We start from the raw sequence: 25,094 nt of genomic DNA, 5'->3' as shown, positions 1-25,094 counted from the left end.
ATCAGTATACCAATATAACTATTAGATGTTTATAACCTCACTTTACTGGCACAAATAAATTGACTTATAAAACTAACAAAACAAATAAAAATTAAAAGTGTAATAATAAATTTTTTCAAGCTAATATAACAAATATTAGTTGAGTTCTATTTTCACCAGTGCATAAATCAAATAAACTGACTGACAGTGTTAAAACGTCGATGGCAGTGACAGCGCACTCTATATTATAGTATTACTGCGCAGAGTATAGGTCTTGAACTGACTTATATTTTGATAATCACAATACGTGGTATTTTGATTATCAAAATACCTGATATCCTGATTATGAAAATACTTTTTTCTCAGTGTATACTTAGTGTTTATTCGAAAAATACCAAATATACCTACCGTATCCCCCCAGTATACACCACACCAAGTTTACACCGAATTTACATCGAGTATACACAATGTATACAGATCCACTAGGGTAAAAAGCAACAGCGCATTTAAAATTACAGTACAAAAGAGATCGATTAAAAAGTTCCACTCTTGAAACTTTATAATTATCATCCATAAATTTCTACCACAGGTCGATTATTTTATAAAAAATACAATACATAAGTCAAGTGTCTTTTCTAATAATTATAATTATAATTTGTCTTCCCGAGACAGTAAATAAAAAACATGCAATATTATACAAAATAATGAATTAATGGTAACAATACATTTAAATAAAATAAAAAATAATTAATTTAGTTGGATGAAGAATAATCTAATGAATTTACAATTTTACAACCTCGACAGGCGCCGAGGAATTTTTTCGTGACCTCACGCTAGACCTTTGGATCATGCTACTCCTAAGTACTTCACCGCGAAGTGACAACCGTCCAGAACTGCGGATACTGTCTGCTCTGTAGGATCTGATGAATTCTGGCCTTTGCTCATGATCAGCTTTCCTGTGATGGAATTAATTAATTAATAGTTTCTAATTTATAATTTAAAATAAAATAAGTGATTGAAAAAATTGGTAATTACTTCATCATGCAAGGCATATCCCAGAGGCCTTGATTTTTTCCAAAGTCTTCACCATCCTGCAAAGTCTGCGGTAATTCTTGATCAAGTGTCTCGGGAAGAAATAGAGCCAGCGCTCCACCGATGATACCCAGAATCCCTAATAGAAGTAGAGGTAATTCCGGTGATATTACAGCAAGATAAACGATGAAAGGCGCTATGATACTGGCAACATATCCCATTATATGAATAAGTGCCATGCCCTGGGCACGTACAACGGTTGGTAATAATTCAGCCGCGTATTGTAGTCCGATGTTGTAGGATATGTTCACGAAAAATCTTCCAACTATCGCTAGTGATGCAGCATAAATACCTGAAATTTATTTAAAATAGTTAGTGGTGCTTCTACCAATAATTAATAGTTAATAATAAGTACAATAGAAATTTCGAGAATTTATGGTATTTATTCCGTAACACATAATTAACTACTTTTCCTCTTAAGATGAATTTTTTAATCATTTATGGAGAATATTCAGACTTGAATGATAAACTTACTTTAAGATTAATATTCAATCATAATACCTAGATACAGATAAAACAAAATAATATCTTCGACTGTTAAGGGTTAATTTTTTTTTTCTTAGATTTAACTTTTAAAATTTTACATAAAGCGTATAATTTCAATGAATTTTTCAACTCCGATTATTTATTATCAATAGAATTTGTCGATTGATTCATATAAAAAATAGATTAGAAGTCTACATTAACATATAAATATTTAGGTATTGTCAGTGCATACAATTTTGCACGCCTCATAGCGCGAAGCGCGTGAGGTTGTGCTTTATACTCGACTCGTCAAGTTCAAGCAATTTTGTGATATTTAAATGCCTCTATCACAAGCATACTACACTTATACAATGATATAAGTAGATGTACACCGAAAAAACACTTAAATTAAACCATCTTTTAATTTCTAAAATCATTTTAAGTTGCTATTTTGAAAAAAAAAACGTTATGAACAAAATTTTACGTGGACGTCCGGATGTCACCCCATTTTGGATGTACCAACGATTACTCCCGAACAAATTGATATTTCAAGACCGGACCTTTTTTATTAGTTTAAGAATTCGATGAACTGGGTCCGTATTTCATATCAGTGGCCTAGTTTACGTATTTTTTTTTTATTGAATTTTTATTAAAATTCACTACGATACAATCGTACAAAGCCAAATGAACTTTTCTTATTTGTCACGTGAAAACTATGGCGCCACTTGATCAAGTTAGATTTTTGTAGACTGCGTGCGCATATGACAAGAAAAAAGGGCGCCGATGTTTAAAAAAAAAATAAAAAATACTCTGTAAGAAATTACTTAATTATAATTTTTTTTTTTTTTTTTTTTTTTTTAATCAATTACACAATTAATTGTTTTCTTAAAAAATGAATGAGCGTTATGAGGCGTGCACTTTTGGATTTTCCAAACTTTTTAAAAATATTTTTATTAATTTTTGACAAACAAATTCTTATGAGGTGAATAATGTTTTAAGAAACTAAAATAAAACTCTTTCGGTTGAATAATATTTAATATTAAAAATTTTTTTCAACAATGCCAATTAATCTTAACGATCAGCAAAGCTATCAATTTCACTCGTTTTCATTCGAGATATTTTACTAAAAAAATTGTATGTTAACAAATTTCATAATTATGCCGATAATATTGAAAAAAGCTCGAATACTAAATCTCATCAATAAAATATTTGGTGTGTTGAAAAAAATAAGAAAATAGTCATTTTTTGAATTTAAGTTTTAAACGTGACTGAAACGAAAAGTCAGCGATATAAAGTCTGTATAAATTATTTTATTTTGTGAAAGATATTTCATGTGGAAGATATTTTTTTTTTTACGTGGTGTATTTTATCCTAAGATGGCTCACCTTTACAAGCATGAAATATTATCCATACATGCTTGTAAATTTGCAACTGAGGTATTTTTCTGTTCTTTAGGAACTATAGTTTCAGAAAAAATATCACTCGGAAGAAAATATTTTTCATATAAAATGTCTTTCACAAAATAACATAATTTTACGTGGTGAGTGAAACAGTTTTCTTATAATTTTAAAACGAAACAATATTCATTGATTATCCACAAAGAAGGCATAGGGTAAAAAACCCCATTACTGACACTTTCTTTGATTTTGGTACTTATTCAATTAATGAAACCATTAATTTTAATAATGAATATATTATTTTTAATCTTTAAGACCTTAAGATCGAAAAAATTTTTAATTTTTATTCCAAGTAGAACATTTTTTCATTGAATGAAAAAGTGCCACTAATAGGGGTTAAAGGTGCCACTAATGGGGTCTTTTACCTTAGGTATTAATAATTAATTAAAAATGTACCATCAAATATTTCAACTGAATCACAAAAAATATCAATTCTTAGAACTTTAGATTATATATCTTTACCGAGCAATGATCTATGAGGATCTCGGACACGACATTTAGGAACAAACTCTCCAACCTACTGTTATGGATCCTGACTTTTTCTTGACATTTTTCGTGATATTTAATAAACATAAAATACTTACGGCTCGAAACTGCACAGGCTCCAAGGCTGAAGATTCCAGACACAGCCATTGAGCCGAATGCAAGCCAACGTCGTCCCCACCGATCGAGTAATAATGTCAGTAATGTATCAGCTGGCATTTCTGTTGCCGAGGCTATTGTGAATGTGATAAATACATTTAAGCCAAGATTATCGACGTTACGTACGTGACCATCAAACACCAGAGATATTGCCATCCTGAACATTAACGCACCGTTTATAGATAAATCATTATCATTACATTAGTAACCACGATAATAATGGTAGAATTAGTCATTTAATTAAACTAAATGAATACTTACCAAATTACAATTAATAGCAGTACTATCTTCCGTAAACGAGGGCTTTTGAACAGATCGATTACCGAGTACGTTTTATTGGTGTCTTCAATTGAAAGTTCTTGCTCACAACTTTCCTAATAAAATCAAAACTCGTGAAAAGTTTTTAGAAATGAAAGTAGTATAATGTAAAGTGAGAAATTGAATTATAATTACTTTGAAGTATTTATAAACGTTATCGGGGACCTGAGTACCGTTAATTCTTTCGAATTTCTTTAAAATATGAATAGCGCGATCTATTTGTCCTTGACTGACGAGCCACCTTGCACTCTCGGGTACCAGCCAGGGCGTTGCTACAGAAAGTGCAAGTGGAACGGATAAAACAATAGTGGTCATACGCCAGTCTGCTAGATAGTATGCGATCCATGGAAGAACGCACGCTGCGGTCGTGAAGAACAATGCTATTGACATGTTTGCCACAAAGGTACGCCATTTCGGTCCCACGTACTCGAGAACTGAGGATTTCAATTATATTAACAATTACAAAATCATTACTTTTACTTTCTAAGGAATTACATACTGAGAGAAAAAGATACTACTATTGAAAAAATTTTCTTGATACAAGAACGTACAATCTTAGAAACAAGATGTTGATATTATTTTGTCAAAAAATTAATCCATTTAAATGGATTATTTCAACACATTTTTGAGCCAAGAAATTATTTTCTGGACAATATACTGAAAAAAAAATTAATTTGATTCAAGAAAAAAATTCTTGAATCTATTAATTTTTCCTTAAATCAACAACAATATGTGGGTTCAGTAATTTTATACTTAAATCAAGGTTTAGAGGCTCTTAAAAATAATTTTTTTGGTTCAAGAATCTTTATTTGGACTCAAGTTATTTTTTTTTTTCAATGTAACTTCTCTTTCTCTCAGTACATACATAAAATTTTGTACTATTGTATTGTATTGATAAATCTCAAACCAACGTCATTGAATGATTGTGACCTTCCATCATATATTCAACAGTTAATCCGAGCTGACCGCGAAAAAATGGTTAATGCCATAAAGGTAAATAATTAGTGAGTAATCGGATGACTGGTTGAGGTTTTTATAACTATTTTTTATTACTGTATATTTGATTACTGATTATGGTTGTGATTATATGCAAGGATATCTCCATTCTCTTGAGATATTGGCTGGTTTGTATAACATATGTCTGTATTCAATACATAATATATGTTTAAATTCCCAGTTTTAATTCTGTCTTATGCAAAACTCGCTTACGTATGCACAATCTAGTCGATTCAACGCTATCTGTTTTACTCGTTACAGAATCTTGCTGTAAATGACGTACCGCTGCGGTTAGTTACTAATGCTAGTGCTAATGACCTGATATTATATCCTTTACAATCGTACATATCTCTGAAGTATGTATGTATGTGTGTCTGTTTATCTCTTGTGACCTTTTATGTAATTAATATTGATTTTCGCAACTTTTCACTTATATTCATTGCAGGTAATTATCATTAAAAATATTAATTTTCATTAAATTGTTAATTGTGTGAGTAAAAAACTGTCTAGTCATTTTTAAAGTCATTATGTTGTTAATTTAGATAAATGAATACCAGATTGTAATTATAGTGTGATTTAATAATGTGTCGTGGAAAAAAATTGTGAAGAGTACTTAGTTAGGATATTTTGTTTAGACAAGATATCTCATGTACATGTATGTCACGGTGGTTTGTTCATTAAATTATTGATGTATAATTTGATAAAGATGTACCACCACTGTGGAAACTTTTAAATAAACGCTTGATTGTTTTTATGCAGTCTAAATACAAATAAATAAAATCGGGATATTTGAACGGGTTAACCTGAGTGCTTAATTAAATATTTTGAACATTGCCTAAATGGAGTGACCTAAATGTTGAGATTTTTTTACACAGAAACTGCTGATAAATATTAAACAAAAAAATACGGGTCGAGAGCTAATACAAAAAATTTATTAATGATGATTTTAATTCAATAAAATTAATACTTTATCGAATCAATAAAAAATTTATAATGAAAATAAAAATATAAATCTGCACTCTAGTATCTTGCTCATACTACCTTAATTTAGAATTAATTATTTCAGTTCATTTGGATGACAAATGACCAAATTAAAAAACATGAATCTTTACTTTGAAATTTTGCTATGAAAGATGTTTTTGATGGTCAAAATTTTGACAAAAGATAAAGAATGCACTAATAATAAAAACATTTAAACACCATAAATCAGAGGCACTAAGTTCATTGTCACTTTAAAAGTAACATATAATGGTAGTAAATTTTTAGAGCAATCAAAAGATACTTTGGGACGTAAAAGTGTTATGAGAGAGAGAGAGAGAGATGTAGAAATTTATTTGACTTGAAATTTAGGGGAGCTTAAGTTTAAACCTAATGCTTACCTAAAATGTACATCATGGTGAAGCAGTTATCGAATGCAAAACCCAAGAAAAAACGACATGCTGCGAACTCCCAAAAGGTATTAGAAAAGGCAGTTGCTATCCCGGCGATACACCCGATAACGTTTGCTCCTACTAATGCGGGAATTCGTCCGTACTTGTCGGCGATAAAGCCGAAAAGTAAACCACCCCATATTGCTCCAATAAAGAATATACTCTGAGCATATGTCGGGAGTGCTCCATCGTCACATACCCAATTGTTCTAAAATAATTTTATAACAGTTATTAATTTTTGTTTCATGTTAAAATTTATTTGAGAAAGGATTTATAAAAAGAAAAAGCTGTTATGGTTAAATATTTTTACAATCATGGGAGAGTTAAGTTGATTGAAAAGAAAAAAATCTTGAACTGAGATATTGTTTTTAGTTTCAGTAAATTTAAATTGATTTAAGAATTTTCTTTTTTATTGAAGACGATCTAATTTTTCCAAATAATTTTTTTTAATCGATATAATTTAATTCATATACTCCGTTTCAAAATACAGTAATTGATGTTTATCCCTTAAAAATGTTATAAATATATCTCTAATATAAAAGTAGAATTTTTTATTGACTAAGAGTGTAAACTTTCTTCTTATCAAGAAAATTTGAAAAAAAATTAAAGAAATTTATATTACGAGAAATGTTTTGAAATAGAAAAGCCGATTTATCATATGATTATTTTTACAAATAATTTCATTCGTTAGTGTCAGCTAAGTTAATAAAATTACGACACATTTATAATAATAAATGATCAGGTGTTAGAATAAAAACACTGCATTGATTAAAGAGCAGTCTAGTCTAGAAAGTAAATTATTTATTAATTTTTTTTACCTCTGTTGCAACAGTTTCATAAGGAATTTCAGTGAAATTATATTCCCAACCGTACTGACACTTTTGAATTGGCCAGGAAGGATCGGCGATGGGAATGATTGTAGTGCGGTTTATCAAAATCTGAGTGAAATTAACTTTGTACATAGAGCAACGTGAGTGTCCTGATGCACCGGCATTGTCATAAATTCCTGCCGGTGGTATTGCTAATGCTATTCTACAACACAATAATAATAATATAATACTAACAATATTTTTTTCTTATGAGAATCGGTTTTTAATTTTTAAGAAATAATTTTATCAATTAAACTAGTAATTAATGAAATAATTTCTCAATGAAAAAAAAAAATAGTAACAATAAACATATATTATATAATACATGTATGATTTTGAGATTACAAATAATAATAAAGTGTTAATTAAATAGCTCGTGCTCAGATATTCAGTTAACTGATATAAAAGAATATGACATTCATTTTTTAAAATCGTAGGATGTGATAACTAGTTCTTGTGAGTTTCAATTGGTTCTAAGTATTTTTTTCTTTATTTTATAATTGTATTTACTTGGATATTAATAGCATGACACTCGTGAGTTTCATTAGATCCTATCAGTCGTCTTTAGTTTGTAATAGACACGATTTTTCGCAGATAAATTAAGTATGCAATTTGCTATTTAATAGTGACGATAAAGACATAAACGCAACGTTATGTTGAAATCCAGTGTCCATGCCATTTTTTTACTTTCACGCTCTCATTGCTCGTGCGAAGGCTCTGCATAATTATTTATTTTATTTTTAAATTTAAATCTTATTGTAAATCAATGTTATTAAAATTATTCAAACTTTTTAACATAATTTCAATAAAAAAAAAAATATCATCTAATTGATAAATCGAAAACTAAACATTGAAAATTAATTCATCGAATTATAAAAAAATTACCGTGTTATTATTTTGGAAATAAATCATAGATGAATAGTTTTGTAATCTCGAATTGTAAATTGAATTATTATGCAATAGATAATATAGATAATAAGCTGTTAGATTTTTTCTGCGACGAAAAAAATCAAAATCTATTGTAATAATATATAATACAATTTGTACGAAGCTACTTGTGAAATTATTTGTTTGATTAAATTAAAAAAAAAAAAAAAAAAAAATACTTTTATCGCACGCAGATAAATAAAGCCAATTGTAATTAGTTTTGATAAAAATTTTTTGTCTCAAGTAGATAAGTGTGTCTAGCAATTAATAAAAAAAAACAAAAATAATAATAAACGAATGGCAATGGCTAGTCGAAAATGAAATTAATGTATTGTCTGATAATTTTTTGGATAGCTGCCGGGCCTTGATTATTTTAAATGATTAATCACTCGAACATTGAATGACGGAGTTTGTTGGTTTTTTGGCATTAATAACTCTCTCTTACCTCTGTTCAATGGTAAGGTTCTCTAAGCCAGGGACTTTACACCAATGCTCGCCCGGCACTAATGTAATGAATATTTGTGTAAAGTAAACCCACGCGACAAATGAAGCGAATGGTATCATTAACAAAAACAATATTTTTTGATACAACCCAAACTCTCCTACGTAAGGCAGCAGCTCGTCAAAATCCATTCTTTTTTCCTCCTTTGTCTTCGGTTTACTTTGGGTAATCGTGAAAACTTCATTGTTGTTATCGTGTGTTAGTGAATTCTGGCCGTTGCTATCATTCACGATGTAGTTATTTTTAGTGGTCATAGCCAAGTTGTTTTGTCAAATTTTAAATTATTCACAAATTTATAAATCAATATTAGCCAATTAGAAACTTAAACTCCATCTATTTCAAACTTATCACTTTTAAATATATAAAAAATAATTTTTTTATCTTCCTTTAAATTAAACTGATAAATTTTAAAAAATATGAAGGCTAAGTTTCACGAAAAATATAATATTATATTTTCCGTGTTTAAACAATTACAAACATCTAAGTTTATAACTAGACTTGATTAAACCGCACTGAAACCATTCAACGTGTTACTGTCTCTTTATAAGTTCTGACTAACTCACTCTCCCTCTCTTTTTTTCTGTCAGTAGAGACCGAATTGGATACTTTTCAAGTATTACTGAAAGTTGCTTAGGTTTTGTTATTAATTTATTGCCATTATTACTTCCAAGTTTAATAATTAGTTTTAAACGACGTTGAAAGTTTTTGATCCTAATGAATTTCATAATTTGATGACGAACTATTTACTTTATTCTGAAGATAATGTATTTTTTTTTGTTTTTTTATGAATTTAGCATTTAAACTAATATTTTGTTAATTTAAACACATTAAAGAGAAAAAAATTTTGTTAGTTTTAATAATATGATAAGTTTAAATTATAATATATTTTGCTTAAGTAATTTATTTATAATATTTAATATCAATTTAATAGACATGTAATTACTTGATAATTTTTTTATATAACACATTAAGTTTTATGAAATTACGATATAAGTTATTATAGATTTTGTAGATACTGTATTTAGTACAGTTACAGAAAAATTGACCGTAAAAAAATTTATTTACTTATTTATTCAGAAACAATTTATTAAGTTATTACTAATAAGCAATTATTATTTGTTTTAATTGATGTTTTTTTTTTTTTAATTTTAATTAATAGTTATAGACTATTTATTGATAATTAAAAAAAAAAATTTTCAGAACGACATGTTTTTTGCTTGAAATATGATATTAAACATTTACAACATAAAATAAAAAATTTTGTATTCTATCATTATCAATGTTTATGAATTATTATGCTTGTAATTTATGTTAATAAAATAATAATTAGTCTACATTATCAGTTAAAATTTTTTTATCTCCTCAAATCAAAACCAAATTTTTACACTTAATTTTTCTTTGAAGGTCCAAATAGATATGTATTAAGTTAAAAAATATTTATTATCGGTTAATGAAGCTCACTAAATAACAACAAATTTTTCTATCAGTGTATTATCGTTTCTTTTTATGCTTCTGTGATAAAAGTACTTTATTATGTAACAAACTTCGAAAAATAAATGATAATAAATGAAATTATTGATAATTTAATTTTATTATGACTTTTAAATTCTGATAAACATATATTATTTTTACACAATTTATAACTGAAAAAATTAGTGAACAGTGTTTGTTGAAATAATAAAAAATAATCTTGAGTCTCAATTAATTTTTTAAAATGATGTCACGCATAAAAGTGTTTGTTTAAAAACAAATTTCTACCAGAACATCAATACTGAACAAAAATATTTTCTTGTAATTTATCAGTATCAAAATATTTAATAAGTTTTATCACCGAATGACAATGCTTCACAATAAAGTTACATCATTTTATTCAAATTGACTTAATTTAGACTAATATAACCGTTTTTTGACTGAAGAGGAATGATATATTAGAATAATTATGATCAATATTAAAAATTTTGTTATAAAATGATCTATGTTAAATATTTTACACAAACATTTCCACGAATTTATAAATAACTATATCATTTATTGATTAAAAGATGAAACAATAATGTTCATATTTTTGATCGCGAGCGATGGCAATGATAAAATTTTTTTTCATTAAGAACTATAAATAAATGTAAAGAATCAAGAAATAGTATTTTAGATAATAATAAGCTTTATCGTCAATGTCATGCAATGTTTATTAATTAATTCAAGCTCAATTTAGTGGAAAACAGTTCAAGACATTTATTAAATCTTTTGATCTTGAATAAACATACAGTGTACACATTAATTAATAAAAGAGTTAGTTACTTCCTGGAAAATATATCATAAGCACTAGAATAATATTCGTGCATCAGACATGATTAATATAAGTCATTGCTGAAGCAACTAATTTTCACGGACATTCGAATGCACTTGACAAGGTACTCGTATGTCTCCGTATGGTTTGCTGTATAAATCGATTAATGCCATCATAGATTATTAGTTTATAAAAATTATTGAAATGCTAGTACTAATGTGTAATGCGAAAAAAATTGTCGCAAAAAACTAGGTCAATGGTAATAATTAAATAAATTTTATAGTGATAAACTGCTACTTGGATTCTTAGACTTTACATTTATCTATCTAATTGATTTAATTATTTTCTCAGACTAACTATTATTGGATATTAATCACTTCTGGTCATTGAACGAAATGGCCTTACTATTTCTGATTTTCTTATTACTTATTAACATTTACATAATTGGTGATTGTAATTATTAATTACAGAATTTTTATCTTTACTATAATTAAGCGATATTGAAAAAAAAATTTAATAACTAACAATAGAAAATATAACTTGAAAATATTCAAGGAATTTTTCAATAACGGCGGGGAGATGGTTCGTGAAATATGTAATTTCCGTTCAATAAATTTGATGGAAAAATAAAAATTCATGTTTATTAGTAATAAAAAATAAATTTTTTGCTTATTAAAACTGTATTATATAAAATTATTAATTTTTTAAATGATAGAGTAATAATCATAAATATAATACTCGCTCGTAGTCATATATAGTTTCAACGTGGGTATAATGGATTATTACTCAAGAGTACTCTATTATACATAATATATTTTAATGGTGATATTTATTGTCAGTAAGATATTATCACTGTCTCCTTACTACTTAATTTAAAGACTATTTGCATTCGCATTACTACGGATAATTATGTATGAACATATACATATATAATTGTATACTGTACAGTATACTTATATACTGTACACATGTATCAAATATTCACTTGATGTTGAAGTAGATATGGGTCTTGATTTATGGTGAGACAGTTTTGAATGAAAAAAAAAACAAAACTAGGTAAAGTAGGCAGCAATTGAATTGTACTGAAAATAAAACCACTTTTTAAGGGCCGATCACAATGACAGCGGGAAAAAAATGATGCTTTGCGAGTGAACATCGGGAACGTGAGAGATATATCTTCGCATGTGCGATTAATTTTACGTATATGCGATTGTTTTTTATTTTTTTCTGTTTTCATGTTATTGGTTATTAAATCACTTAATTTACCTTGAAGGACAGTCATTTTTTCGCAGTAAAATTAATGCAGGGTGACTCAGGAATTTTTTCCATGGAGACTGTAACTAATCGTACAATGATCTGGCTCACGGAGAAAAAAATATTGCTACTAAAACCATCTACTAAATAGCTACTCGCAGATCGCTACTACAGCGAAACGTATTCCTACAGTAGAAATACTTTAGATGGCTAGAAGAGCTATACTATATTTTCCAACGGCACCATCTAACATAATCACATGCACTTATACCAATATCGAATAATTAAATAACAATATTTATACACGGAGAAAAAAATATCGTCAGAATAAGGATACGTATCGTTATTCTGACTATACGCCGTATAGTCATTTTTTTAGAGATATACGCTGTATAGCCAATTCAGCTATACAGCGGATCATCAAAATGACGATCCATATCATTATTTTAGCGTTACATTTAGTTAATTTAACTATACAGATCCTCACGTTAACGAAACAGTTGCCTGTTTTGACGAAACTACATATATTTACAAGAGCTATTCTCTGTATGCTTTTAAGTCAAACAAATGAATCCTTAAATCAGAAATCCGGATTGTTATTTTAAGGAAACGTCATTTGAGGATACGTTGGATAGTCATTTTAACAATATTTTTTTTTCCGTGTACATAATAATTTCAAAATAATTTATAAGAAATCTATAAAAAATTACATTTATCAATTGAATAATTCCAAATAATTTATTTTATTTTGATTGAATAAGAAAATTAGCAATTGGTCTAACTCCTTATTTTTTAGAGGGTGATTTTTTAACATTTTGATGTAGTAAAATACATAGTCCTAAGTAATACATAGTAATAAATAGTCCAATTATATATTATTTGAATGCTCCTAACCAAAATATTATACTTATATATACTTATGTATACTTATATATACCTCTATTAAATATTAAATAGTTTTTTAAAATGATAATAAATTTCGAACTAATTGTATTTTTGTACAAATGGAAGATTCTCTAAAGTGGAGTTAGACAATTTGCTAATTAGAACGTTGATATATTAAAAATATGAAAAATTCATGTGGGTACTCAAATAAAAGGTGTTGATGAGTGTAACATCGGATAAGCTTATATCTTTAAAAATGTCAGTAATTGAGGGATGGCATTGTATCTTGTCAACTAATGATATTTTCACATGAATTTTTTATTTACTTTGTATTGAATATTTCACAAATATCATTTATACAAAATATATTCATTTAAATATAATCATACATAAAAATAATGTTATTATAATTAACATATTAATGGTAAAAAAATATAGGCAGAATTTAATCATGTAATATTTTAAATACATTAACTTAAGGCATTACATGGGTTTCACGGTTTCAAAAAATTGATTTTTAACTTCCCGCTAAGAAAATTGAAAATTTTAAAAAATCGGGAAGTTATTGGTTTTACCCCGTTTTTCGAAAATCGAGTTTTCAACGGATGTTGACATTTTGAGGTCCTAGGAAGCCGCCCCGAATGTTTCCGCGGTGATGTCCGTATGTCTGTATGTATGTATGTATGTGTGTGTGTGTGTGTGTGTGTGTGTGTGTGTGTGTGTGTGTGTGTGTGTGTGTGTGTGGCCGTATGTAAACCTCTTATAACTTTTGAACGGCTCGACCAATTTCATCGCGGTTGGTGCCATTCGAAAGGGCTTGACCAAACTTGGATTTTGAATACAATTTGGACCGATTCGAATTGGTAGATTTTGAGAAATCTCAAAAAAACTACAAAAAAAAATTTTTTCAAATGTGGTTTTTTTGGAATTACTTTTAAACGGCTTTACTGATCAATTCCAAAAACTAATCAGCTCTTAACATAAAAAAACCACACCGATCGCCGTTAGCCCGGTCAAAATCGGTTGATTCATTCGTGAGTTATCGTTGTCGAAAAAAAACTAAAAAAAATGTTTTTTTCGGAATTACATTGAAATTCCTACTTCAATCGATTAAAACTTAGAGATTCGTTATGAGGCCTGAAAAACTGCGTCGAATGCCACCAACCGCGTTAAAATCAGTTTATTCATTCAAAAGTTATTGCGGTTTTAAAATTTAAGAAATAGTGTTTTATTACATTTTTACCAGATTTTTGAGCTCGGAGAGCTCAAAATGACACGAAAATTATATTTCTGAGCTCGGAAAGCTCAAAAACGTAGTAAGTGCAATTTTGAGCGCTTAAATATGAAATTAGCGGGAAGTTGCAGGGATGGCCTTTAGGGTCAACCGTTTTTCTAATTTTTTTTTTAATGTTTTATTAAATTCTACAACATCTCTAGAATATTGTTCTAAAGTTTGAAATCGATCCGAATAATAGTTTCGGAGGTACATTTTTATAAAGTTGCGGGCTCAAGGCGCCGTTGTACACTGATAGAAGGATTTATTTGGATTAAAAAAATATTTGTTAATAGTTAACAAATCATTTATTAGAGACCATTTTTTAGTATCAAACAAATATTTCTTAGTATTTAAAATGATTTGTTTGTATTTAATAAATCAGATATTCATTTATTAAATATTAATAAATCTTTTTAAATACTAAGAAATATTTGTTAAGGACTAAAAAGTGGTCTCTAATAAATGATTTGTTAAGGGGGGAAATACGTGTAGAGGCTTGAAAAAATTCAAAATTTTTTTTTTCATAAATCGCTTGTAAAACTATTGAAAAATATACAGTTAAAATTTCAGGTCAAAATTATTATTCGTTCAAAAGTTACAAGCGATTTAGTAAGTGCGCTCGGTACAGCGCCCGAGAACATAATTACCTGAACGGAGCGGTCGGTTAGGGTCGAGTAGGTAGTCATTCATATACTTCCAAGTTGACAGAAGTTTTAATAAAAAAATTAAGCACTTACTATGGACTAGCAATTAGGAGAAATGTAAATAGCGTTGAAGACATGAAAAATGAGATATTGGCAACTTATTTCCATATGATATCAACAGATGATAATCCACAACATGACAAATGTCCAAAGGGTGTAGATAGCTGGTGTAAGTGGAACGAAGCTAAAGCTCTGGGGACAGAACCTCCAAAACATCCGACACCTTTGCATCCTGACGTTCAAAAAGCGATTTTTCCAATTTATCAGGATTTATCCCGGGTAGATTTATTGGAGAGATGTTTAGGAGGCCATACTCAAAATGCTAATGAAAGTTTTAATTCAACTATTTGGCGTATGGCCCCTAAACATTTGCATAGTGGTTTAAAAACTATTGAAATTGCTGCATACTTGGCTGCTTGCTTATTCAATGAAGGCAGTTCAAGTATTTTATTAGTCATGAACGAGTTAGGTCTCATCGTTGGGAACAATAGCTTCAATCACGCACAACAATCCGACAGTCAGCGCGTAACCCGTCAGAATAGACACACCTCCTTGGACAGTAAAGAAGCCCGAAAAGCACGAAAAGAAAAGCTACAAGCTCAAAATGAAGCATATGAAGCTGAAGAAGGCTTACAATATGGTGCTGGAATAGCTGATTAATTGGTAAGTTGTTTCAATTCGTTTAATACAACTTTATATTAACCTTTTGGCACCGTGGCTTTATTTACCAATAACAATTTATCGAAACAAAAATTTTTCATAAAAATTTATCATACAAAAATTTCTCACATGCAAAAATTCTCACTCAAAAATTTCTTGATTAAAAAATTCTCACAGAGCAAAAAATTATCATTTAAAAGTTTCTCAAATATTTTATTTTCACTTTATCATTAAAAATTCATAATTAAATAAATATTAATTTTAATAATAATTAATAATACCAAATAAATTTTGACAATGAGAAATATTGCCTTTGTGAAAATATCGAACAAGAAATTATTGCTGATAATTTATGTCGCGAGAAATTATTGCATGAGAAAAAAGAGACGGTCACCTTAACTTTTTTCATCACTTATTTTTTAAACGCGTTTTTCTCGAAACTAGTTTTTTCGAACTAGTGTACACTCTAGCTTAAAAAGTTTTTAACCAATCATCTTCAAATTTAGTATATTATTTCTTTTACATAATTGTGCTGAATATGAACCTCAATCAGAAGCAATTTTTTCATTTTAACTAATTTTTTATACTAAACAATAAACAAAAAAGGTAAAAACATGACTTACTTTCACAGCCGTCAAAAAAATGAAAATTTTTTTTTTTTCTTTAAAATGAGGTTCATATAGAAGATACATGTCTAAAAAAAGTTATAATTTTGATGCATTGATTTCAGATAAAAATTATGGCCTCCATGATGTACACCAGTTGCGAAGTCGGACGACAACCTACGAGATGTATCAGCTGATATCTTTACTACTTTTTAAGTTTTATTCTTGTAAATGTAAATTTTTACTCTTCAATATATGTATAAAATAACCCAAAAGTTTGAATAAATAATATTAATTTTTATACCTTTAAATAATTGATTAAAATCTGCTCGAAAACGGCCATCTACACGTATTTCCCCTTAAATATTAACAAATATTTTTAACTATAAACAAATCCTTCTATCAGTGTATTGTCAGTAAAAACTTAAAACTCGTTTTTCTCCAAACTATGTTTTCAAAGACGGTACCCACGATTTCTCGAGAATTACTCAACCGATCTTGATGAAATTTTAGACAGGTCTTCAAGATATAATTTACAAGGTCTTGAACGAAAAAAATTTTTTTTTCAATTAAGGTAAAAGCCCCAATATATGATCATGTACCAGTATATGATCACTCCATGTATTTGTATACCTGTATTTGCGAATATGATATACAAATACATGGAGTGATCATATACTGGTACATGATCATATACTGGGGCTTTTACCTTACAACTATTTAAAAAAAAAAATGCCGCGAAATTTTAGCCAAATTTTTGTTTTTTTTTGTAAAAACCTCTGCCAAAAATCCAATTTTCATTTTTTTTTCCTTCGTTCAAAATCTAGTTTGAAATTTTAACTAAAGCACATATTTTTTTTTTCACTTCATATAATCCTGCTAAGAGTTCTGATGATCACGCGGATGCATCTTTTTTCCGATGGCTCGCCGAAAATGACGTCACATTAGCAGAGTTTTTAATATTTTTTTTTTTAATTTCAGTAAGGTAAAAGCCTCAATAGATGATTATGTACCAGTATATGATCACTCCATGTATTTGTATACCTATATTTGTGAATATAGATGTATAAATTTTACCTTAATCCCTTATTAAACATGTATCTATGAGACAGTAAAAAGTTTGAATAAAATATTTCATTTTTTCTATTAAAAAAAATTGTTGAAAATAGACCATTTTTTCCCCGGAGGAAACCCATGTAACCCCTTAATTCGCGGTAATTTTTTATCTTCTTTTATTTGCGAAATTTAATTGCAAATTGTAAATTTTATGGTCCTTACGCCATCTGTGTTAGCAAAATCTATGTTAGGTAAGAAAGGTCGTCCTATCTAGCCGATAAAAATTTGACAGCAGCGCTTCGTGTGTTTGCGACGGTAACAATAACTCAATCGTCAATAAAATTTTATTGCATATGTGTATGTATACGTATCATGTATATTATAATTGATAACAAAAATTGTTTTTCATTTAAATAATCTGAAAATTGTTCATTGCTGTGATTAAAAAAAATCTTTTCAAATGGGACTTATTTCAATAAAATAACTTTTAATTAAAATAATTTTTATCTATTTTTCCATTGGATCTGTTGTATTTATGCTGGGAGGTTTTCTAGCTATTGGGTACATAGGTTAGTTTTCTAATATCAAGTTTATTTATTTAATTTTCTGTCAATATTATAAAAAATAAATTATTAATTTTTAATTTTTAATTTTTTCATATTAAGTTGTTTAAAAAGTGATTTTTATTTAATAATTTTATATTTTTTAGATAAACCCTCAATAAAGATAAAAGTCAGCTTTAATTTATTTATACCCAAAAAAATTGTGGTAAAAGTAATAACAATGGTAAAAAAATACTTTTTTGTAAGTAACTTTTTATTATTTAATAATATAACAATGTTTTTTCTACTTGGATATAAATATTTTGCAGATAATTTGAGACGCTGGATATAATTTTGGCAGTTGATCAAAATTTAGAAAATTATGACTAAAAACAATTCAATCAATAAATTAGATCGTAATTATGACCAAACAAATGCAATATTACTTTCAAATCAAAGAAAACGACGATCAAAAAGCCAAGTAACCTCAAATAAAACTCAAGACGCATCAATAAAAAACGGTATTACGCCACGGATTTCGACAAGACGAAAAAAATTGTGTGAACCATCAAAATTGCCCGCTTCGACCGGCAATCCACAAACTGTCATAAACTTATCATCCACGGAAACAACAACTGACTCTACAAGTACTATTTGTAAGGAAAAATTTCTCGACAAATTGGATTTACACGTTAAGCCCAAGGTCAAAATTTCAAAATTTTTCACTTGTGAATTTTGCGACGAGGACTTTTTAACTCGAAATTATTTAAATTTGCACGTACTTCGGGCGCATAAAGACATAATAACCTGCAAACAAATATCAAAAGTACGTAGCAATTTAAATAAAACAAAATCAACATTACGCGAAGTTCATCGTTATGTTTCTTTAAGTCAGCGTTACGAAACAAAAAATACCCAACTGAGCAAATTCAACACCCGATTCGTCTCAAAAGTTTCAGAGGAACGCAAGCGACGTAGGAAGTTGTTCCGAAAACAAATTCAAGTTAATAAATCCCAAAATAAATCAACTGAATCAAGTACAAAAATGTCTGAAGTTGAAGATAAAAGTAACCTGCAAGTGCCGACGTCTACTGTTGAGATTGATGAGTCTTCAAAGGACAATACAGCTGACAGTCCAATGTCAACATCAGATATCAACGAGTATAAATCCGAAAGTAAGCGTTTGATTAATAAATTCAAGGAATTTGTACGATCAAATGGTGACGTAATTAGTTTATCTACTACAAAACAAAAAAATGATTCTAATGAAATTCTATCTCTGCTATCTGATGATAGTCAGACTTCTAAATCGCCCGATAGAGAGTCTAGACAGCGTAAAGTCGGCGATAATTCAATAGGATTAAAATCTCCGGACAATGTTTCAAAATCACCAACAGCGACTCGTCCTAGACCTGAGAAACCCAAAACGTACAACAGAAAAAAGAGTCCGAAGGCTAATAAAAAAAATACAAAGGATCATGGGTATTGCGATTCGTGTACCAGGTCATTTGCCAAACTGGATACCCATTACCAAAGTGACATTTATGGAACTAGGAAGATAAAATGCGAATTTTGCAGTAATAAATTTGTGTCTGTCAATGGATTGTTTCGGCATGTTGCGCTTTATCATTTGAACTGTACTTGTATAAGAAATAAATGTCGTTGGTACGATCCATTTACTGCTGACATTAACCAACTTAGCTCAGCTGCTGTGAATAAAAATTATCACTGTAATTATTGCTCCAAGGACTACGATGACTACAAAAAGTACTATTTTCACTACCACAGTTTCCATGAACTCGAGCCGGTTTCAGATGAACTGGTTGAAAAGACGCCAAAGTATCTGATGGATATAGACAATACTGTTATAATTAAATCCTGGGTACCCAGTGCTTGCAAGACTAATTTCTTTGGTAAAAAATTAAACAGCGGTGAGTGTGATGAAGATTATGATAACGACACTGGAGATTTCTCGCCGCTAGTTTGTCAAAAATGCGGGGAATTTTATTTTAACAACAAGGAGTATATGATTCACTTGGACAATTGCTATTATCAGCTTGACTTGGCACCAGTTACGCCATTTACTGAGTACCCTAAAGAGTCTAGAGCAGTTGAAGAGCTCAGAGAGTCTAGTCTTAAACCAGAATCAAATCAAGATCGAGGAGTTGACGTCACAGTGAAGCCCAATATTAAATTGCAATTCTTCCCTCAAGATATTAAAGCTAAACCAAGGAATCCCAGGAAATTAGACGCTAATTATGAATTATTACGCAGAACTTGTCGTCGGTGTAATAAAGCTTTCGCTACTGTCAAAGAGCTTAGTATACATTACCAAGATACTCATGGAAATAGTGCGAATAATAATAATAATGCTAATAATAAAAATAACAATAATAATAACGCTGGTGCAAAAGCAAAGGGTACCGAAAAAGATAATCCAGACAGTTATATTACAAAAACTAAAAAAGACTACGACGATGAAAATAATATTACTTATTACAATTATAAAAATACACCGTGGTATGGACACAATGTTCGTCATAAATGGCAATGTGTTCATTGTAAATTATCATTCAAAATATTCCGCGCTTTCAGCAATCATTTATTCTTTGAACACAATGATGAATCGTTGATACACATTTGTGAAAATTGCCATGAAATTTTGACTAATTTGGACCAAATTAATAAACATTTGTGTGTGAATGTTACTTCCTGGACTTGTAAATTGTGTGACTTGAAATTCGAATCAGGATTTGAGTTCCGGAATCACAATACCCAAAAGCATTATGAACTTTTTGAGCCAAGTGTCTGCTTGGCTTGTGGTAAAAAATTTTTGACTCATTATATGTTAATGAGACATATGAAAAATAAGAAATGCTCATCAGAGAAAGCGATCGATGAACTAATCAATACATACACCAAAAAAAGCAAGAAAAATGATTCTTCTGCTCCTCAAAAGACTCCGGCTGAAAAGAAGAAAGAAAACAAGGAAGATGCTGATGATGATTGTATCATTATTCTCGATGAGACTGGTGATAAAGTAGAATCAAGTGAGATTGAGAAAAATGTTGAAGGTGTGGCTGATGGAGTTTTTGAATTAGTTGATTGCTCTGGGGACAATTTTGTATCCGAATTGGAGTCAGATGTAGATTCGAGAAAGACTGATGTACTTGCTACGGCTAATGTAGCGGAAGAAAAGACAGATGTGGTTATTGATAACATAGAAGAGACAAAGAAACAAGTACCAGATACTGAACGTGAATCTGTGAAAGAATCAATGGAAGAAACTACGAATGACGAAGATACTGTTGCTGAAGAAGAAGGTTTTGATGACGCGTCCATGGATGATGACTCTCCAATAGAAGACACTAATGATGAGGATTCGGATGATGGATCTGAAGATGATGACGATGAGGATGATGAAGACTTGGATGACGAAGATCTCGATGACGAAGAGCTTGATGACGAGGAATTCGATGATGATGAATCAGTAGATGCCTTAGACAGTGATGATTTGAAGAAAAGTGAAGATAATTATAATGAGTTGGTTAAAATTAATGATGATTGCACCAAAATTGTTGATTTGAATGAAGACACCTATGATGAATTGGAAGGAATAAAAAATTACGTATTAGAGAATAATAAAAACTTGCCGGATTCAGCGAGTAGTAAACGGAAGATAACTGATGAATCTCTGACAACTAAGAGGAAAAAATTATTAGATATTCACGATACTTTTGTTGCTCAAGCTGATCAGTTGAATGATCAGGGAAAAATAAAAATCAAGGAAAATGTAAATAGATCCGCTGAAACATCACGTAAATCTCCGGGTCAAGTCAATCGTTGTAGCATGTGTAAATTACAATTTCCATCGATGACCTTGTTGAGCAACCATTTCAACCGGAGTCATACCTCTGCTGTTGAAATATGCCAGCTTTGTTACAAAATGTACATCACGGGTAATCTAGTGAAGCACATGGTTAAAGATCATTTCAGATCGGACACTGACCTGGCTGATGCACTAGTAATTACGAAGGACGAAATAAGTATCGAAAGAGATACTAGAGACTTTATCAGCATAGTTGGGAAGGTTCATTTACTAGCGCTCTGTAAGTATCAAGAACCACCGCAAGCCAGCAGTGAAGAGTCGGTTGATTGCTCAGACTGTTCGCTGACGTTTGAAAATTCTGACAAATATCGGATACACAATGTCGAGGTTCACGATAAATTCTGCGCGCTTTGTATCGTAAAGTTTCGCAATGGTCAAGAAGCGGCTAAACACAAGTTGGATGTCCACGGCTCGACGGCCTGCTACGTCTGGTTCGCGAGTAAGATGATAAATGCCATTGGTGATACTGATACTTTCAAAGAAGCTGTTGGGTTGAAGGCTAAAAAACGTAAACCCAAAAATTCTGATGAAGGTAATAGTCACAAAAATGAGAATAGGAGTGTAAGTAATAGTAGGAATGTTAATATGAATATGCGTAGTAATATTAATATTGACGATAAAGTTAATGTCAATATGATTAATAATATGAGTGTAACGCAAGAGAGAATGACACTCAAGGATAAAATTTTGGATATTTTACGGAAATCCCAGCCCACGTTGGACCGACTCAATTCACAGATTCAGACAACTCGTACCCAACCGGATGACAAGCAGATCAACAAACCTCAAGCTGTTCGCCAGTATGGAAAAGGAAGCAATTTAGAAGAGGCGTTAAACAATGATTTAAATGTAGACAAGCCCCAGATGATGATTAAAACTCCAGTGAGAACTGATAAATCAACAAAATTAAATATAACTCCACCGAAAATCGACTCTTATCAATCACCGGCGTTTAATCAAGTTGCAATAAAAAATAAAAAAGTTGAATCATCTACTGCAAGTCAAGGATATGAAGCCAGTGATAACGAATCGATAATTATAACTTGTGGTTTTTTGAAAAAAGATGATGGTCAGGATGGTAGTTATGATAGTAATGAAGATGAAAAACAGTTTCTTATAGTGGTTAAAAGAAACGATCTTAAAAAATATAGAAATAATTTACATGAGTTAGCAGCACAGTTTGTCGCATCTACGAACATGTCTACGGAAGAAATGGTTCGCTTATTAAAAGCAGAATTGGACAATATATAAAATGTATATTATTGAAGTATTTTTAAAGACAATGTCTAACAATGTTTAATTGTTACTTTTTTAAGTGATGATAATCTTTTTTATGTTTAAATGAATTTTTCTTCACGACACTTATTCAATCTATCTCATTATTTTAATGACACATTAAATGTTTTGTGTCGATAGAGTTTGAATAAAAATTATTTCGAAAAGATTTATTTTACTTTTATAAATAACGTAAATGATTATATTTTTAAGTAGTTGTAATTATTGGAAAATTTGATAATTACTGTTGTAAGAGTCTGTATAAGAGAGAAATGTTTGGCAAAAATATTTGTTCACTCACCATCGGAACATGTAGATTATTTGATACTTTCTGAAACAAAAATAAAAATTAATTTTTATATTAATCAACTTATTTATTTATTTTAATATTAGTCAATTTTTGCTACTAAAATACCTTTTCAGCTGGCAGTTGAGCAGAAGTAGGACGGAATCCTCCAGAAATTTCTTAACGTATCGAACAAAATGACACACTTTACAGGTAATTAACTCTATGAGACTTCTAGAATACAAAACAAAATTATTTGATTTACTTGTTTGTAATTCATTGGTAAGTATCATAAACTTTTGAACGCCAAGACAACTAGGATCATCATCACGTGAATTAAATTTTGGTAATATAATGAAATATTTTGATTCATTCATGACTAGTTTCAATAATTAATTATTGGTAGAATTTTAAAATATTAGTTGCAGTACTGCAAAGTAAAGTTTATAATTATACGGGAATTATCCATTTGAATCTCAGATGACTAAAATGTGAGCTAACTTTTTGATCATTTGAAAATATGATATCTTAATTAGTAAACATCTGTCAAATCTTTGATTTTTTTAAAACATAAATTCATGCATGAAAAATATTTTGAAAAATTACACTGATATTTATTTATAATCTGCGCATGTGGAGTTTTTATAGCAATAAAATCAACGGAAATCTGATGATTAGTAAGATTTGTCTTGAATTAATAATTATAATAAAAATGCAATTTTTGAAAAATATTTATTGAGTACAAAATTATTTTTAAATAAAATAATTAGCTATCTGCTGATTTCAATATTATGATTATTTTTTTTTTTATAAAAAATTGTTTATGAAGAAAAATTCCAAAAAATTAATATAAAATTGACATAAATAGCTATTTATACTTAAAATTATAATTAGATAATGTACAAACCGTAAAGGGCAGGTTATTATAATTCAACTAAAATAATTAATTAACAGCAAATATTGAAAAATAGTTATAAAACTGCAAGTATTCAATGTACGACATTAAAGTTAGCAGTCACTTGATTATATTTTAATTTTATTTAACAAAAAAATTTGTTCTAAAAAATTATTTTTAAAAAATTGCATTTTTAATTTTTTTTAATTTCTAAATGTTAATTTTTTTTCTTATTTTTTTTTGCCATAATTTATTTATTAAAAAAATTTTTTAAATTATTAAATATCTGCCAAGTTAATTTTAATATTCAAAGTAAATAAGAATGATATTGCAAAACTACATTGACGATTCTTTTACATTGTTCATCACATCCATATGATTGGTCATTAATGAATAAAACATTTCAATCAAGACTTTGATACTCACTCTGTTTACTCTACGGTATATAATTAATTAATTTAAAACAAATAAAAAAAAAAAGTGTCTGCGGCTTTCGCTACAGAATAAAAATATTTGATGAAAATTAATTTAGCCGACATTTGATCATTTTAAAAATTTTTGTAACAAATAAATTATGGTAAAAAAAAATTGACATTTAGAAATTTTTAAAAATTAAAAATCCAATTTTTTAAAAATAATTTTTTGGAACAAATTTATTTGTTAAAAAAAAATTAAAAAAATAGTCAAGTGACTGCTAACTTTAATGTCATAAATATTTGAACTCAACTTCTCGCTTCTAGCGGCTTCGCGTAACAGCGAAATTCAAACACTGAACTTCGATACAACCGCCATCTTGCTGAAAT

General features: G+C 29.1%; 3 protein-coding genes across 5 annotated transcripts; 2 read left to right on the top strand and 1 right to left on the bottom strand.

Moving 5' to 3' along the window:
* Window positions 1–403: 403 nt before the first annotated feature.
* On the bottom strand, window positions 404–23,608 carry LOC123258560 (organic cation transporter protein-like). 2 transcript variants are annotated; one of them, XM_044718656.1, is made up of 9 exons: window positions 23,526–23,608; window positions 23,412–23,441; window positions 7,198–7,411; window positions 6,329–6,587; window positions 4,089–4,387; window positions 3,897–4,009; window positions 3,578–3,792; window positions 1,015–1,363; window positions 404–935 (listed from the first exon to the last, which is right to left on the bottom strand). In XM_044718656.1, exons 3-9 carry the CDS (start codon window positions 7,339–7,341, stop codon window positions 761–763), a joined length of 1,554 nt encoding a protein of 517 aa, XP_044574591.1. In that variant the 5' UTR covers window positions 7,342–7,411; window positions 23,412–23,441; window positions 23,526–23,608; the 3' UTR covers window positions 404–760. The 2 variants fall into 2 exon arrangements, with proteins under 2 accessions (XP_044574591.1, XP_044574583.1); XM_044718648.1 differs by lacking the exons at window positions 23,412–23,441; window positions 23,526–23,608 and adding an exon at window positions 8,621–9,163.
* On the top strand, window positions 14,906–16,613 carry LOC123258692. Its single transcript, XM_044718869.1, has 2 exons — window positions 14,906–15,746; window positions 16,474–16,613. The coding sequence occupies exon 1, from the start codon at window positions 15,159–15,161 to the stop codon at window positions 15,741–15,743; it is 585 nt and encodes a 194-aa protein (XP_044574804.1). The 5' UTR covers window positions 14,906–15,158; the 3' UTR covers window positions 15,744–15,746; window positions 16,474–16,613.
* On the top strand, window positions 18,163–23,475 carry LOC123258496. 2 transcript variants are annotated; one of them, XM_044718552.1, is made up of 3 exons: window positions 18,163–18,208; window positions 18,276–19,121; window positions 19,332–23,475. In XM_044718552.1, exons 2-3 carry the CDS (start codon window positions 18,329–18,331, stop codon window positions 23,084–23,086), a joined length of 4,548 nt encoding a protein of 1,515 aa, XP_044574487.1. In that variant the 5' UTR covers window positions 18,163–18,208; window positions 18,276–18,328; the 3' UTR covers window positions 23,087–23,475. The 2 variants fall into 2 exon arrangements, with proteins under 2 accessions (XP_044574487.1, XP_044574478.1); XM_044718543.1 differs by having other exon boundaries at window positions 18,276–23,475.
* Window positions 23,609–25,094: the final 1,486 nt, after the last annotated feature.

This window comes from Cotesia glomerata, linkage group LG1, assembly GCF_020080835.1.
Source record: "Cotesia glomerata isolate CgM1 linkage group LG1, MPM_Cglom_v2.3, whole genome shotgun sequence".
In the NCBI taxonomy this organism is placed as follows: domain Eukaryota; kingdom Metazoa; phylum Arthropoda; class Insecta; order Hymenoptera; family Braconidae; genus Cotesia; species Cotesia glomerata.
Note: the sequence above shows the minus strand (reverse complement) of the source record. Positions and strands in the feature narration are given on the sequence as shown.

Excerpts from the sequence above, each read along its gene's own strand:
- LOC123258560 (XM_044718648.1), bottom strand. The coding sequence starts at position 8,931 with ATGACCACTAAAAATAACTACATCGTGAATGATAGCAACGGCCAGAAT. Across the intron at positions 3,793-3,896 it reads CTGCTATTAATTGTAATTTG|GATGGCAATATCTCTGGTGT; the intron begins GTAAGTATTCAT and ends GTTAATGTTCAG. Across the intron at positions 1,364-3,577 it reads AGCCTGTGCAGTTTCGAGCC|GTATTTATGCTGCATCACTA; the intron begins GTAAGTATTTTA and ends AATAAATTTCAG.
- LOC123258692 (XM_044718869.1), top strand. The coding sequence starts at position 15,159 with ATGAAAAATGAGATATTGGCAACTTATTTCCATATGATATCAACAGAT.
- LOC123258496 (XM_044718543.1), top strand. The coding sequence starts at position 18,329 with ATGACTAAAAACAATTCAATCAATAAATTAGATCGTAATTATGACCAA.